Here is a 19,494-nt window from a genome sequence, read left to right on the forward strand (position 1 = left end):
TTGGAAGTCACTGGAACACTTGAGGCTGTAGTTCCATCCACCTCCGTTTCAGCTGCTGTTTCAGGCTCTCTGGTGCGAAGGTACAGTCTATGGCCTTCTGGGAGAGCTTCCATATGGCTTCACGACTGAGACCAAATGTAGAAGCTGCCAGCTGATATTCCTGAGACAAGTCTGTGCAGAAGACTCCCTTATCATCAGTCTGTAAAACAGCAAAGAATAAAAATCATTTATTACAGCCATTTAAATGTGTCCTAAAGTCACAATGAACCTGCATTTTGAGAGCATCTTGCTTCCTTAATGTGATGTATTTCCTGTTGAAACAGGATATTGGGGTGGGACATAACGGGGGGCGGGATCATTCAAAAGTGTAAGCCAATGGGATATCAGTTACGGATAGTTCAAAAATCTGTGTTGGTTTTATTGGTTGGAATTTTTATATAGGCCTCCTGGTACACAAAGTCACCACTTTGTTTTCCAGAAAGTAACGTAATGAAATTTTTCTAGAAAAATACACTATTTTTTTGTCATTTTTGGGGGGCATAAATTGTCAAATAAGTGTATGGTATGATTGATAGAATGAGCTAAAAAGACAAAAAAAACTTTAGTTATTTCAGTATGACTTAAAAGTTCAAATCCCACTTAAAAGATCAAAAACCACTGATCAGAAACTGTAAAACTGTATAATAAATGCTTCTAAAAGAGCATCAGGAAGAGGCAGACAAGTGCACAGACAGGAAACTTACACAAATCACACTTGGGTGTCCCAACTGGTACCAGTACTGGAAGTGATGTTGGGAATAACATGACACGGTTTGTCCTTTGACATTCGATGTCAAGCATAATTCTACAAGAAAAAAAAATGGTTTGGAAATCAAGAACCAGATGACACAGGTAAACATATCAATGCAACCCATAATGTGTTTTTCATTTTAATCTTACCCAGTGGAATGTTGTTCTTTACAACTTTGTCAACAAGGCTTTGAGACCCGCCCACTTCAGGATGTAAAAAGGTGCCATGACCGATCCGGTCTGGAGGAAGATTCAGCAGCAAGTCTGACTCCTCCAACTGGGATGGGACCTGAAACAGTTTTTATTGTAATGTCAAAGCAATCTAATCGCAGATGATGTGACTAAAGACAACTCATAATGTCACAGTGTTACGGTCATACCTCTGAGAGGTGCAGCGCTAGCTTCAGTCCACAGCTCTTGGCCCTCTGTAGGGCAGGAAGTAGATCTTTGCCATGGCCCACCTTAGAATGAAAACCAAGTTAATTAGAACATGATGTATGGCAATATAATCCAGCAAAATGCCCCAAACTGTCTGACTAACCGTTGGATCCCCACTGAGGTCCAGTCCCACCACCAAGCCATCAGTGGACAGCATGAAGTCCTCAGCCAGCTTCACAGTCTCCATGGCAACTTCAGTCCCATTCCTGCGGTCAACAGCCACCAGGAACCTTGAAAACATAATGGTCACTTTTAGTATCTCAAGCATTATTGTCAGTACCATTCAAGTGTTGGATCAAAACATTATGTAGTCTTATGGTGGCCTTACTTCCTAGTAACTGTGACTGGAGTGTATCAGAATCACAGCAGATACCAACAAAATAAAGTCCTGAAATAGTTTATCTTGAAAAATACAAGTGATGCATTGTCAACTCACCTGACATCAATATCCACTCCCTCATTTTTACATTGGTGGATGGCTTTGATGACAGTTTCAACATATCTCCTTCTTGTCAATCCTGATAATTAGACAAGAAAATTGTAATCCTCTTAACTTCATAAAACAACCACAAAGGCACATATGGCTCTATCTTGGATTTCCTTGCCTGTGTTTTTCTCCTCCCTTGGTGTACTTCTCAGTTCTAAATATTTGACACCATCTGCTGCAAACTCCCTGATAACATCTTTGGCTACCTAGAACAAAAGACAGAAGCCCATATTGTGAATATGGTGAACCTGGGCAAAAAACAAGATAAGAAATAGCAAAATTTAAGTTCATTTTTTGTTGGGTTTTTTTTGCATATAGACAATCCTTACCATCAGGATATCCTCCTCTGTATCCACCAACTGATGGATGACCTTGAAGACCTGAAAACACCTGCAGACACGCACAATGCTCACATTGTCCAGGAAGAACAAATTCACATTCTGTGTAGGCCCATTCACTGAAGCCCCCCACTTTGTCAGCCTGCTTTTGTCTAGCCAAATATTTGTTTCACATCTGAATACACAGAGACTTTTTGTTTGTTTGTTGATCGATTCTCCATCGTTGAACAAACGAATACACGAACGAATGAATCACCTAATACAGATACACGACAGACAGTGGGTTTTTCATTGAGCTCGGATAGCAACTCCGATTCAAAAGCTTCTCAGATTCACAAACAACAAAGCCAGACAGATAACGTTACGCACTCGTCCAGTGTCCTCCGCTGGCCGCTACGGATAGCCGTCATGCTGTGTTCAATATTGAGATGCGGTTTGCGGGAGATGAGCTTCTCCATGGTCTGGAAGCTGACGGATCCATTGAGGTGGGCATGAAGCTCCTGGACGACATTAAAAACGCTGACGTTAGCATGTACGTTATTACAAATATAACTCTAAACTCTAAACTCCGACTTCTTCTTCTGTTACTTTCCCAGTACGTTTTGTTGACTTACCACTTTTGGCAGCTGCCGATAAAACTGATCAGCCTCATTTTCCATTACAAAACAAACCAAAGCATTAGCTACTAGCTAGTCTTTCAAGCCCTGAGTGGTTGCCTGGCGCTGACACCTTGCCCCTGTTTTCAGTCTACATTTCGCCGTGGCACCGCGAAGTGCATCAAAGAAATATGTCCCCCTTTACAACGGATTCTAGATAAAGGTTCCACTATTCAAAGTTACTGCACTAAATATCTGGCTGGGGAAACACAAAGCCACAAAAAGGGTATGGGAAAGAAATACAAAGTCTTGTTCCAAAATCCTTTTCAAATTGAATGATTTATTGGAGAAAATGGCAGCGGAGTAAAATGAGTAAACATCCTCTGTTCTCATTACATACAAAATCCTGACAGTTTGGCCAATCCAAAGATGGCCAAGATAAAATGAAGTTTATTCATCTCAGAGGGGAAATTAAGTAAATGGAATGTTGTATACATGATTGAACTGAATACTTTCATTAATAAATCAATAGTAAAGATGACATTTGGCCCCCATTAATTCTTCCCTTTTCAACTTACATGTTTCAAAAGTAGGTATACCATCTTTAACAATAATAATGATGACAAACAAAGCTCTATACTTTTAGTCATTTTAACTTAGCCATTAAAAAAATAATTCAATAGTCCATAAATAATAGATGTACCTGCAAACAGGAAAAATATTTAATAATACAGCGAGTAATAATAATGTGTATAAAAACGTATACCTACTTTTGAAATACCTGGTATGTCAATCATTCCTCTTTACATAGATACCGTGGATTCAGTCAACTTAGTCAAATTATGTTATTTTCCAGAAGCTTATAAGATGAAATGATGCCATTGACCAAGGATATCAACACGACAGAAGTACAAAATGTGACATAAGAACATAAGATATAAAAAAAAAGGTCAAGGCACTGTGGATCTGGGTCAAAACTGTGGTCTGAGGAAGAACTCACCGATATGGCAGTTATTCATTCACTCTTACCACATGACATGATAACGGAGTACAGAGAGATATGGAACGGTGCCCTACTAGTACTACTAATATCAAGAGTTACTAGAGTTAGCACAACCTGAGGTGAGAGACGACACGTCATTTTGAACGTTGATATGTCAAATTTTGACACAATCTTAACAGATGGGAAATTGATGTGTGAAAACAAATGAACAGAATTTATTGTGAACTTTGCAAATTAATGGCGGGGGGGGGGGGGGGGGGGGGGGGATCGCAGTCCTTGACACCCATTTCTTGTCCCACGCTGTGGTCCAGATGGGCACACTGAAGGGAGAGGCAAGCCGTTTCATTTCAGTGACCTCTCTCATTGTCTTTTTCCCTTCACTAGTAGCGCTCCTTGGCTGATATGTTGTATCGTCTCGCTCAGCATATTAAAGCTCGGTCGAGCAACGGGATCCAGGTCCCAGCACTGTTTCATGATGTTATACACCACCTCAGGACAGCCATCGGGACATTCCATCATGTATCCCTTCTCCACACGAGGCACGACATCTTTCAGCGGCTACGGAATGGAAAGAGTACAGAACAGAGAGACGACAGAAAATATAATGAGAAAAATTTAGAATAACTAGTGTGATATCATACACTGCAATTTCTACCCATGCTAGTAACTATTAAAGCATGTTTTTGTTATAGCTGTTTTTTTAATAAAACATTTCTTTACTAATTGTGGTAACCAGCAAGCCAGTTTACAATCTTTCTTATGTTATCCTCACAGATACACACATGCATTGGGTATCTGTTATATTAAAGCCATAATACCACTCAGGCCACTCTTAACTGAATTTATGTGTACTTCGGTGCTGCTAATAGTACTCTGCTGCTGTGTCTCGTACCTAATCGCAATACCATTGTACCCATAAACACAGTAAACAATACCCTCTCAAACATTATTGCTATAGGAAAGAGCTTTCAAGATTGCAAATGGACTGCTGGTGAATTCATCTCTCTGCTAGCGCAATGCTATCCAGCTAATCCCTCATTCATATTTATGCAACTTGCCAAGGTGATAAGATACTTACAATCCTTGGGTAAGGCACTCGGCCAAAGGAGTAAATCTCCCACAGCAAAATACCAAAGCTCCACACATCTGATTTGGTGGAAAATTTCTATTGATCAAGAGGGAAAGATACACGTAAGAGTTTATATACAGTTATTTCTTTCATGCAATGGTGGCTATACTTGGCAAAGCACACTACTGAACAGGGGTGTCATTGTAAACAAAAGTGTACCTTTTCTCTGAGGGCCTCTGGTGAGGTCCACTTCACTGGCAGCTTAGCAGTGTCCTGAGTGGAGGAGGCCTCCTTGGTCAGACCGAAGTCACTGACCTTGGCGATGTTGTCTTCAGACACGAGAACGTTCCGGGCCGCCAAGTCTCGGTGGACAAAGTTATTGGCCTCCAGGTACTCCATGGCCTCACAGACATCTCTGTGCAGGGAGAGAAAGGTCAAGACCTGAAGAATATTTCCCTTCAAACTGACACACAATTATGGGCTCAAATATGTCCATTGTAAATTTCCTAATGATACTAAGAAAACATGGGCAGTCTTCATGTAAATGATATGCAGGCATACGCACAGTGAGAAATTAAGGAGAGAATCCAAGCCAATAACTGTCCGGCCTCTGGAGCGCAAGTAGTCAACCAAACTGCCCTGAAACAAACAAATGAGAGGATCTTAACAGTGTAGATGCAAATGATCAGACACAAATGATCTGACAGTCCAATAGTCTGCCACCTACCTTGGCCATATACTCAGCAACTATAAACAGACTTCCCTTCTCCTCTAAAATCACTCCCAGCAGTTGCACCAGGTTATTGTGCCGTAGCTGCCTGCAGAAGGAGAAGGGTACACAGTTTAGGGTTTATTCACATGTTTTGCCAAGAAACAATATGACAAAATATTTATTTTTTCTTACGTCATGACTGAAGCCTCCGCAATAAAGGCCTGAGCTGTAGCATCATGTTTTATGCACTTGACAGCTACTTTAGTCCCTCTGTAGTCTCCCACCATGACATCTGGAAGAATCACAAATAATAAATGTTCTTTATATGAACTATCAGTGAATCCACATCTCTGACCTGAACCAACCAACTTGACATGCTGACTTAGCAGGCATAGCAAGTTAAATGCTCAGTATGTGAACAGTATGTGACAAACACAGCAGGTCATGTTAATTGTTTACAATTGTTCAAACTTCTTTGTTGATACAAGAAAGAATTTGAACCTATATTTACGCCATACAGGACATGAGGGAATGGGTATGTTTGATATTTTAACATGTATTGAACTGGTATTGAAATGCATTTTAGTCAGCCGAGCATTTCGCTGAATCTACGATGTCCATTCCCAAGAGCTTTGCCATTGTAAGGACGAAAACCTCTGCACAAACTCCATTCACACAAAGTTATACATGTGAACCCAAGGCTACTTACCTCCAAACTCTCCTTTTCCTATAGCCTGGAGGAGCGTGAGGTCCTTTCTGTTCAGCGCCCAGCCACCTGTGGGCCAGACACAGAGGAGAAGATATGCAACTGGCCTTTCAGACTTAACAGGCTCGTCCATGTTCATCAACCAATCGATCAATAAACAGGCTACAATGACTTCCTTGTATGAATCGTAAAGGATTGAAACTGAGCCTTACTTCTGGAGAACTCATCCTGAGCAGCCACTGTCCCCTCCTCCAGCTTTGGCTTGATTAATTTGGTGCACAGTCCATCCGCATCTTTGGTGTAGTGCTTGGTACAAATAGGAGGGAAGAGGAAGATTAAAAAATAATGAAGATTAAAATTCAGAGTGGAAACACCGACAGTTTAGAAACAACAAAGCAGTACTTAACAGTGACCAATAGAGGGCTGTATGGTCAAATGAGTAAAAGCCAGTATGTGTGACTTTGATAAGGTTTTCTCACGAGCAAGTCATATTCAAAGATCATCTATCTATTGTAGAATGGTTAGATGAGTATACTTTTCAGAAGAAGCAATTCACACAGGAAAATGAGCCATTTTGAGAGTAAAGGCCTAGTTTCTTTCTGAGGTTAGAACCTCTAACCTCAGCGCACTGCTCACTCTTCCTCTTTGACACTTCCTGTTCATTATTTGTTCCAGGAACTGTATGTGGGTATGAGGTAGCACAGAGGCTCGAGGACTCTGAAGCAGGAAAATAAAGCATGCATTCACTAGACGAACGCTGAATATAGCAACAGAACAAACAACAGTAGCAGCTTTATTTAAGCAAACCCATTTTTACCCCTTACCTCCACCAGCTGCATGAGGTTGTCAAAGAACTCCTCGTCATCAATAGTGAGCTTGCCGTTGTTGTAGATGATGCGGTAGTGCTCCACCTTGCCATCGCAGCTCACACACAGGGTGTAGTCGCCGGGGTAGTTGGTGCTCTCTCGCACCAAGAACAGGCCCGTCTCAGGGGGGTACAGCAGCCGCTCCGCCTGGTCCCGTGTTATCTTCCCATGGAACCATCTGGGAGTGGAGGGGAAGAGGGCCAGCATGGCATCAATACACCCAAAGAACACACCAACACTAATCATATCACTGTGAATTATAACTGTTGGTATATAGTGTGACATTCTTCAAAATAAATACTCAAGTGTATAAACAGATAAACAGGCACACACATACTATACATTCACATACACACACACACACACACACACACACACAGAAACCAGACAAACGGGGAGACTTTTGACATTTCTTCAGTCTGAGATAGAGACGAAACAACAGGAAGCAGTGCAGAGTTCGCACACAGCTGAGCTGGAAACAGACACAAGTGCACTGCAATTACAACCCAGCCCGGCCCAACTGTGGTCTACATTCACATAACAACAGCGTCACTGCCACGACAAATAGGCCATCTGCCTTCAGCAACCACACAGCCATAGGCAGAGGGCAAACTCAAACTGTTTTAGCCACATTAGGAGACAGCGCAGAAAGCTGGCAGGGTGGCAGCCTGTGAGGTGTGGACCTAGCAGATATATAAGCTTATATATAGGCTTTGAAAGTGAAAATATACAAACAGGCCTTGGTGCAGAAGAACTTCCATGCCTTGGTAACTTATTGATTCATGCAGCACAAGGCCAGGACTAATCTGTGTACTCACGGCATTAGACTCAGCTTGCCTCCAGATTTCACACCTTCCCTTTTCTGCACATAGTTGGCTGGAATGGTTCCCTCACGACCGGCAGTGTTTTTAGCTTTGTACCAATTTGGATCCTGAAACCGAAAATGGCACCAAAGCCAAAACGGAATAAACATTAACATGGACTTGGTGACATAACTATAAAATCTTTTTTTTTATTTTTTTATCTGCAGACAATACATGTCAACATCAAATTCACATATTGCAATGCAAAATTCTATCTCTCTAAAATCACAGGACAAGAATTTAGCATCTGCGTTTTCAGAGAGACACATTACCTTTGTGACAATGATAATAGTCAATACATCTCCTTTGCTGAAGGGCAGGTCCTGTTCTGTGGTGCCCTTGAAGTTGTACCTGGCCACACACTCTGTGCCCTGTGGCCATGGTGTCTAGGGGAAAACAGGCAGACCACTCATTGGTGAACGGATATTTGACAAACTATTAGTTGGACATGTAAAATATTGTGTTGTGTATCTGTGTCTTAATGTGTACAACTGATTGTCCACTATGGGTCTCTCTTACCTGGACCTCTGTCATGTTGAAGGTGGAGGCAGTACGATCCTCTCACAGGTCACATACACTAGCTGCTATCATTAGAGCTGGGGAACACACACACACACACACACCTGCAAAGAGAAAAAAAAACACTTACTCAGTAGGGGGCTCCATTACAGAGCTATTCTTTTAACCGCAGAGGAATACACAGGAGACCGAATTTGTGGTTCCACTGTCATAAAAAGAGTGGGTAGGGCCCATGTGTATTCATAGCAAACAAGTCAGCTATTATCAGAATGGGCTTGAGCAGCGTCAGGCCAGAGAGTCAGTAAAAATAACCCTCTGATACAGAAAGCAGAACTAAGAGGTCTTCTTTTCTACCACACTTTCACAACTGCGGGAGAACGTTTCCATGACGTAGGGCAACAGTGTGTACATCGAGTCTAGGTCTCAGCGTACGGGTGGGCTCTTTTGGAGCAGTAATACAAATTTGAGACTCCGTAATACGCTTTGGTGTGTCCCATATAACTTGGGATAATATTCCCGGATAAGGTTTTTGTGGCGATGAATCAGAGAAAAACCTCGATCGACTAGAGCACTTTGTATTCCATATGGAAAGCCCATCCATTTTGACCAAAAATGGACACACTGGTTCTCTAGCAAGGCCCCAATGACTGGGCCTGCAGGAATCAAGATAGCTCTCTTCAACGCTGGAATGCAAACTTGCGGTGAGACCTGACCAGGCCCAAGGGATTCATCCAGCCCAACATTTCTTTAAGTCAGTACAGTAGCCAGCTGCAGTAACCTTAAGCCTGAGTCACCCCCTGACAGCGTTTCCATGATACACAACAAATGAAAGCAGAAGCGTCATAGTGGATGGCCTATGGATTAAGTCATCTCCCCCCCCCCCACCTCCCACCCGCCACCCGCTTCCTCTCTCTCTCCGTGTGTCAGTTCCCATGGAGAGGTGAGTGGAAGCCAGCGGTCAAAGCTCAGGGATCATCTTGGCTCTGATAGTCTGACACACAACATGAGGTCACTTCCTCTTACCATGTCATAGAGTCCATTACGATGCAGTGCACTTCCTGTACGACAGTCCAGATTTGGAATAATCCAATATTAGTGTGGGGGGCTTTAGGAACACGAGAGAGACAAGGGACACTCTGCAGATATCGCTCTCTGACCACTTCCCCTTAAAATCACATGCTTCCTCCACCATTATAACAGCATATTTTCACGTTATAACAGCATATTTTCTTGTATGAGGTTTAGATGTCACACATGATTCAAATGTAAGCTACCTCCTCACAGACACCAAAAAAAACAAAAACTCTACTGTCCCGGAGATCACTGTCAGCACTCAGTATGATGACGATGTGGTGGATGTCTTCCCCTATGGAGCGCTGCAGCTGTCTCCCTGTATGGAGGAACAACAGTAACTGGACATAATTCCCACGCCCATCAACCCAGCAGTGACACTCCCCCTTTGCCTCTGCTCATCTATGGAATTTGCTCCGCTCTTTCCTAAGGTGCTACTTGACATTTAACACACTCTGCATAAGGAAATCACAATAAAAACAAAACACATCTTGTGGAGGTGAGAAATCTCCCAGCTGAAATTTGATCCACATTAGTATGAGTTATAACATGAAGCAGCAAATCAACTGATGCTTTGATGATAACAAAGCTATACATGAATTTGATAGCAAGAGGATATGTTTGGGCAAAGTCCTTGTTGAGGGAGTGAGTGATCTCACCAAGTGAGGAATGGATCAACTGGGCCAAGGCTGGCACAAGAGCACTTTTTAATTCCTCTCTTTTGGGACAGTGAAAGCATCCCAGTGGCAGGCCACCAGCGGCTGATTGAATGGGACAGAACTCAGCCTGTCATGGTGTCACATAACAGATAAGGGCTTTTGCCATTTCCAGAGGGCTCTGCACGGAACCACAGCTTGCTCTTTTCAGGAAGCAGACAAGGCTGTCTTTGTGAGTCGGTCTGGTTTCTACTGACCTCTGGGTTTCTACTGACCCCTGTCTCATTCAGAAGTCCATCATCATCAGTCTGTCCAGTGAGCAGCACTGCTTTCAGGTCACTGATGCTTAAATTCTGCAGGTTTGGAGATCTGAATCCCTGTTAATTTTTAGCTGCGACCAGCAGCTAGTATAAGTCATTGACGGTTAGTCGGTCGGCCCCAAAAACGTCAAAAAACTTTACTGCATGTGTGCCATTGCGGGACACCGCTATAAAGACTCTATCAGCCTGACTGCCGCATCACTTTGAGTTTATCTCAGTTGGAAAGCACAGATGTGCCACACCAGAGATCCTGGATTCTAATCCTGAGTGAGTCAATTTAGCGCCAAACCGGTTGCAGTTTAACACGACTTCCGTGCTTGTTTACACCACAGTCACATCAAGTGCTTTCTGCTGCTCTGCTAGTGTCTTGAAATAAATGAACAATTCCGTTCCACTTTAAACATAGATAAGAAATAACTTTACAAATACTTCACAATTGTGTAACACAGTGACTGCAAGTGGTGAATCAGGACCTCAAAATGAGATATGCTGTCAGCTTTAAGACAAGCTTTGCCTGACATCAGCCCAAAGCTATTGACGCAACAGGAAGCCAGCAAACTCAATGACTGTTCAGACCTGAATGGAGCCATGACATGCCCTGCAATTAACAACAAGAACTTATTCTTCACATTTTATCACTAATCAGTAAATAGAGGTACTATATGATACTAACATATCAAATATGATAATTACAGCCTACCACTGCATACTCTTGACAGCCATTGCTATCCTATTGTTCAAAGCAAACCAGTTGATCAACACCTAACTCTGTCTTGTGCAAGTCAGTCTAGCCTAAACTGTACATATCAGTAGTAGCCTGATTGGACGGAGCAAGACAAGACAGGCATGTAGAAATACCTCCTTCAGCCTTGTTAAAATCTGCCACTCCCTCGTCAGTCTGCAGAGAAAACCTGTGGTAAAAATGCTGTTGGTGTGAGCTGCTGCAAAGCGGCTGTGAGATAGTGATCTCAGTGAGGTGGGCTGGAAGTCCTGTGGCCAGATTCTCAAAGCAACCACCGTATCACTCATAAACAACATCAACTACCAGTTTCTCAAATGTTATCCGTTTTGTTCCTTAGTTCCACAGCCAAATCCTCAATTAGATAGTATTAGCTGTAACTGTAGGGTAGGCCAATATGCTGGCTATTGTGGGCCTGAGGGTGGGTGAGGGGATTTTGGGAGAGGGGGGGGCATAGATGGCCATGCACAAACACAACCCCATAAGCACCGTGTCTGTGTAATTAGGAGCTGTGTGCCCCTGCATCCCTCCTCCATGCGCTGCAGGGGGCCAGAGTCGCCCGCCTCTCATCCCCACTCTCTGGCCTCAGGATGCTGCTTTGATGCCGTTGCCCTGTTATCATCACTATTACAGCAGCAGGGTGGCAGCAAGATAGAGAGAGGGAGAAAACAATGATTTCTGTCCATATCCACTGAGCTTTCATCTGGTAGGTACCACAAACTGAATGTGTGTGTGTGTGTGTGTGTGAGTGTGAGTGTGAGAGAGAGAGAGAGAGAGAGAATGCCAAAAGCTCGTCCAGCTGGGCCTGAGAGCCTGCAGATGTTCTTCAGAGGAGGAAACCAGCTCCGCCTCAGGGAGACAGCAGCTGGACTCTGGTGCAGCAACACCACTCACTGAAACGACCGTCTGTATATCTCCAAGAGGAAGCATGTGCCCAGTATTAGGCTATATGAGGCACTATCGTACCACTTTATTGACCAGCAGTTTGGGCTGTGAGGCTCTGTAATATGGGCAATAATGCAAATGAGTAGATATGCATCTAACAAAACATGCTGTCTGTTTTTATATTGTCCAATATAAGTCCAGGTTCATAGCTAAACACTTCAAATTAACATTGCCAAATAAGGTCCTTTCCGAAGTAACAAGAAGAGAAAATCAATGGTTGTTAAGTTAAGGGAAAATCCCTCTTAAATTGGCATGGGCTTGCAGACAGCCAGACATTTTAGTGAACTTTGTATTTTATTGCTAACCACAGTAAAACCACACAATGAAGGTCTTGACACCGAGGGCCCTACGAGACCTAAGCCAGCGTTGATGACTTTACCAAGTATAGATATCCAAAATAGACCTAGCCTATACAAAAGCCCAATACAAGACAAGCTGACATCCCAGAGCGGTGGATATAATTATCTCACTCATAATGGACAGTGTGTGCGAAGGTTTACCTTGCTCTGATGCTGTGCGCACGGTGCAGTGCAATGCTGCTCTGCTGATGCAGCCATGCATGACACATTACAGGGTACAGTTATGCTTTGGTGTGGTTTCATGAACTCCTCCTGATTTTCAGCAGCTCTTTCCTTTTTACAGTTTTCAGCCAATAGAAAAGAAGAACCCTCTGTGAAAAGGCCCTGTGGCCCCACCAGGCTGGCTTCAGTCTCTCTCAGAAAGTTACTGACCTTTGAGGGAATTCCTGCCTCGGCCGGAGGGACATCACCCCAAAAACTGACCCAACAAGTCCCCAGTTCCTCTCTCCCACAAACACTGCTTTCAGTGGATTTTTTGTTTACTCTTTGGCACTCTCTCTCAGTACAGTGGTGGGTTTTCCAAGATTTTGATTAATTGTTTTCTGAGAATGACAGACTAAATTGAGATAAGGGACACCAAACTGAGAGGAAGCACAATCCATTTAACACCCATCTGGAAATCACTCAGTTCTTTATCTGCTGCCAACTTAACCGTCCCAGTAAAGACTTCAAACAACCATCACAGGTCACGGGCTGGAGAGCATGTTCAGAAGCATGGTCTCTACCTACCCATGTCCCTTAATTCTGCAGGATGAGGCATCATCTGCTGTGTGTGCCTGGGTCTGATACAGCTGCTGCACCCCAGGAGCCAGAGGAAGTGAGGGGTGGGGGGTGTCTGACAGATCATGAACCCACATTTTTTTATTGAACCTCAGTGCCTTTTATTGACTTGATACTTAAGTTATGTGTCTCTCACACTGCATACAGCCTCCAAAACCCCCCAGCAGACTTTCTAAATAAGCGGAACAGATTTTCTTCAGACCTGCCAGGTCGCACTTTAATAAGTAGCCCAAAGTGCAGAAGTTTACTGAGGTCGTGTTTTAGTTTCCTACCGCTTCCCTCTGCCTTGTTTACATGGACACCAGGCTCCAGTTCCAGCTAAAGGTCTTACCTGTGGATGCGGACGACCGAGTGATTTAAACAACTAAAACAGGTGATTCAGCTACTGTCCGACGTCCGTTTTCATCTGAGCACAGCAGGCAGAATCCCATTCACGAAATCAAAACCCGATCATTTGATTTCAAGGTGCGAACACGTAAACAAGTCCTGTGTGAGGAAGTGAAGTCTGTCTCCGGTGACGTGCAGCTTCACCAGTCCCGTCAACCGTAAACCGTCAATAAAAAACAGCGAACATTGATCTCGGTGTGTCTGTTGTCATCATCATTCAGAAAGCAATGTAATAATTTCGTCCCGTATGTTTCAGCTATCCAGCATCGTAGGCTTGTCGGTCTCTCTGTCCAAAAGGAAAAGCGGAGCAGGTCGAGGAGATTACTTGACTAAAAACTTCAGTGGTGCGTAAAGTTGCCTTCAGAAATGCGCTTTAGACTATTTTGAGACTACAACAGGCAGCCCCACTCCTTTTCCCCATTAGAAACATGCAAGTTTTGCCCCACCTTGATTTTGCATTGCACATGCGCGTTAATGATAAACTGGTGAAGTGAAAAATACCACTGTATCTATTTCAGTCAAGTGAAGGAATTTGATCAAGGAAGAGGAATTCCTGTCAAAAGTTTTCGGATATGTTGACAAAACTCCAGAGATGGTGGAGAAAACTTTTATTGTTTCGATTTGCAGACATGGCAAAGAGGATTGTACAGTGTTTTGAACAGGAACTACGATAGTGAACTTCAACCTGTAAGGAAACAGTTGTATTGTCAGACTGTCAATACAAAATTGGCCATAGGCTACTTTAATGCTATTTCGCTGAACTGCAATGATCACGCATGGTCTAAACATCCACTGCAGATCTGAGAACTAGAAACGTGTAAACTAATTTAAGAAATCCAAGTTTTCAAGCATATCTTGCTTTTTAAAAAATATATATTTTCGTACTTTCGTACCGCTATGCTTCCCTCTCAAAAGTCAGATCACCTCATGGTTTCTGACTGTTCACATTTCGTAAAGGAAGTACACTATTCATTGAGAGAACAGTGTGAAATACAAAGGGTTTGCCACTGTAGCAGAATAACGGAAGAGGTGAAGAGACGGCAAAAGTGTGGTTTCACGGCCCCCTGGCGGCCGAGGACGCACACAACACTGATTCCCTGTCCGTCATTATTCAGTAACACTAGCTGACCTTTTCAAGCAGGACTTGTCTGAACAGATGTGACGCGCACATCACGCCAGCGGAATGTCTGAAACGAGGCAGCAGTTTTTGTCCAAGGAAACAATTTTCACATAATCAGTGCATGAACTGTGTGCCGGCTAGTGTGCACAGAGAAGATACAACAGATATAACATGACAATACTATTTATCCAAAAACTCTTCGAGATGGTACATTTAACGAGTCCAAGTGTGGACATAATACCACACAGTACACCTAAGATTACTTAAGTCTTGATTGAATTCAGTGATTTCTAGGCTACACTGACCTCCCTAATACAAGATTCATCTCTCAAAAGACTGGTTAACTTGTACATTGTTGCCTCGGCTCTGGAAGCAAATCAACTTTCAACCTAGTGCGGTCTTGTAAAAGAAGCAGCAGGGTCGAGGTTTCTACTTGTACGGGCAGAAACAGATCTGGGAGTGGAAATGTATTTATAAAGAAGACACCTACAACCCGTCTGTCAAGGCATCAAACGGCAGCACAAAATAATCAGCTCCTCCCTTACCACTAGTTTAGATTCACGGTCATTACTAGTCATGGTCACATTCATAAGCAAACATACCCCATAATATCAGGAGGGAGGGAGGTGGTCATGAAAAGAAAACTGAACAACCAACAACTTGCAAATTCTCATCACAAAGAACCAGACAAATTTGCTCAAAGAGGACACTCTTCAGTGCTGTGCGTCATGTCGAGATCTTTTTTTTTTTTCTTAAATAGATCAAGACTCACTCAAAATGAATTAAGAGTCCCACATACAAGAGAGCATTTATCCTTTGGAAAATGCTAGTTATTGATTCTTTGATTATCAACTCATACAACATTCCCCTCAAAGGCAGTTACCCTTCTAACCTACAAGGTTTAGCATGACATTTAAAAGTCATTCACTTGGTTTAAAACTTAACCGATACCTTGGTACCAAAATTAAGTTAGTAATCTATTTTTTTCTTATCATCAATAAAAGGCTAGATGCTAGAGGTTTTGCTGTTTGTCATCTTAATGGAGCCACTATCATCACAACAAAACTGGTGATATCAGGAGAGGATTCTCTCCATTAGCTGGCCCATACAACATTGGTTTAGTTTGCAAACATGGCATTATTTATATAAATGTCAAATATGCCATGTTTACTTTAAACATCAAGAATGGAATTCCTGGTCAATACTACGATTTCACAAAAATAATAGCTATCCCAATAAACTGTCAGACATTAACTGAGTGTTGTAAAGTATGGCAGAAATTAAGCAAAGCCATCAAAAGATCAAGGACAACTCTAAAATGCATTTCTGTGCTGTAACCCAGATTAATGTAGTAACATTGTATTAACATGTATTACATGGCAGTTCACTGACTTCATTTCACAGACTGCACTGCAATTACATAATGCTAAGATTCAGAAATTTATCACTGCAAGTTTAAGTCAGAACAGTTCTTATTCCACATAATGCAGTGAAAACTGTGCTATATTATTTTTCAGCTCTATTTTTGCCGAACTGTCAATTATCCATTTGTAAAATATCTTGTAATATCATGTAAATACAATGGTATTTACGTAACTATTGCAGCCTGTAAAAAAGAAATGAAAAGTGAGGCCATACCAAGACATTTGTTGATCAATAAAAATCCAGAATTGAATGCTCTTTCATCCCATCCACATTCACTTAGTCCTTGTAAAACTGATGTACCAAACAATGGTCCTACAGTATGAGAGAAAAGTCCCGTACACATGCAGCTGCTTTAGGAATGAAATGCATGATGGGTACAACACTTGAAGCTCTGCAATATAAGGCCCCAAAACCCAAATGGTCAAGGATGGTGAAAAATTCAATCTGTCTTGGTGACCATCAGTCCTGTTACGCAGAGTGCAAGGGAATGACAAATTTGCAGCCAAAAGGAGAATGGTATTTGATCCCCACTTCCTGGAACACCTGGCGCGGAACCCCGATGTCGCACAGGTAAACCCGGCCCGCCCCCTCGGCCAGGGGGAGGGGGAGGCAGAGAGAGAGCGACCACTTGGCCTCGACTGCCTGCCCTTGTCCGCTCACAGGAGGGTCTATGCTGAGCACCGGTGCTCGGTTCTGGTTGGCCCAGTCTGCCGCTGCTCTGTACCAAGGCTGATCCATCAGGAATGTGTTCTCATGGCAGTCCAGGCAGTTAATGATTAGGTCCACTGGGGTGTCTGGAAGGTCTGCGGAGTGACAGAGAATAACTGATTTGATATTTGATCTTAAAGTATTACTTGCCCACCTACTGTTTTGGGACATAAATCACACAAAAACAGCAGTCAGAATCACAGCTACTGCTCACCTAGAGTAAAAAAACACTTTTTTTTTTTCACACAAGGTTGCAAAATATGCCCACCTTTGATACTTGACACCTGTTTGCCCCCAGTCTTGGTGAAGAGTGTGAGCTCACTGGTGACTGAGTCGAGCATCTTGACAAAATTTGGCAGAAACAGGATGACCTCCACTTCGTGATTGGCCAGGTGACGACCACAACTGATGCCCTGAGCCCCCTGAACATGAGGGCCGCACAGCAGGGCCACTGTGGGACGCTGGTGTACATTTTTGGGGGTGAGTCTGGAAGGAACATAATAAAGAAGTTAAGCACATAGATAGCAGATAGATAGATCCAAAATTAACACCCACCAAGCACCAATGCCAATAAAATTCACCTTTAGTTTGAGGCACCCACCACTATAGCTGGTAACTTTTTGAGACGATAACATTGGAATGCCTCTGATATATACAGTCTTTGGTCAGTACTTAACTATGAATAGTACAAACCTGATCAATTGTAAGAGTGAGAAAGCAAGTGTTAAATAAACAAACAATACCTAGTTCTATACACAAAACTGCATTGACAACGGGTTGCCAAAAAGTTAATTTCGGACACTATTTCTGTAATTTAGTGAAGACTATATGGTGATTTGTGTTCTGCATACAGACGATGGCGACATGCTCACCTGTTGGGTCCACCCAGCAACGTCAGCGCCATCTGACTGGCACACACACCTGTCATCTCTAGTCTCCGCTCCAGTGAGAGACCGTGACGCTCCGCAACCGACAACAGACGCTTGTGTAGTTCATAGGATACACTGGGTACAACAAGCCCAGAGTCTGTTTGGAATAAAGGAGGGAAATAGGAATATAATATCTTACTTCAGTTTGTATGTCCTCAGTGTTATTTGCTTCATGATCTGACCATGTGACACAGACACACTTACCAGTGCAGTATTCTTTGGCCCCAGGCTGCGGTACAGTAATCTGTCTATAAACAATGGGTTTGGCCTCCAGGATGTTTTCATCATGGCGGTAGCGTGCGGGTGTCTGCTCTTGCGGTGTACCGCGCGACCTTGCACCGTTACCACGCCGCTCTGATGTGTCGATCTCTGAGAAAACTGCTGCTTTGTCAAAGAGAGCCAGGTTTCCTTCAAAATCAAAATCTGTATCCAGCCCATCATCCATGCCATCCCCAAAACATTCGTCGTCTCTGTGTTTCATCTGGCTACCACCATTCTTCACCCCGTTTTTCTTCGGAGTTACCTGGTTTACCCCTCGACTACTAGATGACCCTGATGAGACAAGAAAACATAGTAAAGCGCTTCACCACAATAATCAGCAAAAATAATAATATTTGGTATATCTTAATCAACTGTACTATACTGCACTGGCACTTACAGGAGTTATGTCTTCGACGGAATCCCTTAGGCTGACCAGGTATATCCAGATGGCGGTCTCCATAACTTTTAGAGCAGTGCTGCGGAGAGTTCAGTTTCTCCTGAGACCTGGGGTCTCCCCTTGGGACTGCAACTGGAGCACTGCTTGCCTTTATAGCAGTAGAGCTGTTCCCAGCAGTGCCGTTCCGGATGTCCAAAATCTTCAGTTCCCTGATGTCCATGGCACTGCAGAATAACAGTCAATTAATTTTCAATCACAGAGAGCAGTACTATCAATCAGTGAGTCTGCAAGCACAATTAAGACAGCAAATGCTTTGACACTGAACTTTACCTGAAAGTGACCTCGGGAACAGGGCACTTGACACCATTATGGAAAGGCTGCCTGAGGGAGATGGTCTGGCTGGACTGGTCCACAGATGATACTTCTCCTTGATAGACCCCCAGTGTTGGCCCACAGTTTATAGACACCAAACTACCCAACCAATCTGCAGCCATCCCGTCTGCACAGTATTAAAGAACATAAAAAATCGTCAGAGAGGGTTTATTACAGTTTTGTTCAGTTACTTTTGTAAGCCTGTAAGCTAACCTTTACGACAATGTGGACGTCGCTAACGCTAATTGGTCGATGTTAGCTAACAGTTATGCTAACTAACGTTAGCTTTGGCCTGTTACCTACTGTCTAATTTTAAGAGGCAAAAAGCTTTATTTGACTGAAGACCACAGTGTCGTACCTTTTCGGAATTAATGCGATGTAGACTCTTTCCAAGAGCACAAATGATGAATGAATTCACAAGGAAATTGTTGCGCCCTTAAACTGTTAGCTGTTTAGCTTCGTGTGTCGTCAAAACGCTGCTGCTGGCTTCTGTCTTACTACTGCCGACGTAAGAGAACGGTCAGGCATACTTCAAAATAAGAGCTCGGACTTTTCGCAACAACAAGAATGGGAACAGAATAAGAGACGTCACTGATCTGATTTAGTCCTGAACCCAGATGAATTTTGGTTATCAAAACA

The 19,494-nt window shown here is 43.1% G+C and overlaps 3 protein-coding genes across 4 annotated transcripts; all 3 read right to left on the bottom strand.

Annotated features, from left to right (window-relative positions):
- Window positions 1–7: 7 nt before the first annotated feature.
- Window positions 8–2,790, bottom strand: mapda (N6-Methyl-AMP deaminase). Its single transcript, XM_071896592.2, has 10 exons — window positions 2,667–2,790; window positions 2,422–2,552; window positions 2,044–2,104; window positions 1,833–1,920; window positions 1,664–1,745; window positions 1,331–1,457; window positions 1,170–1,250; window positions 940–1,078; window positions 744–844; window positions 8–199 (listed from the first exon to the last, which is right to left on the bottom strand). The coding sequence occupies exons 1-10, from the start codon at window positions 2,709–2,711 to the stop codon at window positions 8–10; spliced, it is 1,047 nt and encodes a 348-aa protein (XP_071752693.1). The 5' UTR covers window positions 2,712–2,790.
- Window positions 2,791–2,968: 178 nt separating this feature from the next.
- On the bottom strand, window positions 2,969–14,064 carry LOC139909484 (tyrosine-protein kinase CSK-like). 2 transcript variants are annotated; one of them, XM_078282882.1, is made up of 13 exons: window positions 13,588–14,064; window positions 8,387–8,490; window positions 8,140–8,253; window positions 7,823–7,935; window positions 6,963–7,182; window positions 6,351–6,444; window positions 6,142–6,207; window positions 5,625–5,724; window positions 5,448–5,538; window positions 5,286–5,359; window positions 4,940–5,135; window positions 4,730–4,816; window positions 2,969–4,209 (listed from the first exon to the last, which is right to left on the bottom strand). In XM_078282882.1, exons 2-13 carry the CDS (start codon window positions 8,399–8,401, stop codon window positions 4,012–4,014), a joined length of 1,368 nt encoding a protein of 455 aa, XP_078139008.1. In that variant the 5' UTR covers window positions 8,402–8,490; window positions 13,588–14,064; the 3' UTR covers window positions 2,969–4,011. The 2 variants fall into 2 exon arrangements, with proteins under 2 accessions (XP_078139008.1, XP_071752691.1); XM_071896590.2 differs by having other exon boundaries at window positions 8,387–8,482; window positions 13,586–14,064.
- A 2,345-nt stretch (window positions 14,065–16,409) lies between these two features.
- Window positions 16,410–19,302, bottom strand: edc3 (enhancer of mRNA decapping 3 homolog (S. cerevisiae)). Its single transcript, XM_071896695.2, has 7 exons — window positions 19,214–19,302; window positions 18,814–18,982; window positions 18,484–18,707; window positions 18,030–18,377; window positions 17,769–17,922; window positions 17,165–17,382; window positions 16,410–16,991 (listed from the first exon to the last, which is right to left on the bottom strand). The coding sequence occupies exons 2-7, from the start codon at window positions 18,975–18,977 to the stop codon at window positions 16,657–16,659; spliced, it is 1,443 nt and encodes a 480-aa protein (XP_071752796.1). The 5' UTR covers window positions 18,978–18,982; window positions 19,214–19,302; the 3' UTR covers window positions 16,410–16,656.
- Between the last annotated feature and the right edge of the window lie 192 nt (window positions 19,303–19,494).

Source organism: Centroberyx gerrardi, chromosome 4 (genome assembly GCF_048128805.1).
Source record: "Centroberyx gerrardi isolate f3 chromosome 4, fCenGer3.hap1.cur.20231027, whole genome shotgun sequence".
NCBI lineage: Eukaryota > Metazoa > Chordata > Actinopteri > Beryciformes > Berycidae > Centroberyx > Centroberyx gerrardi.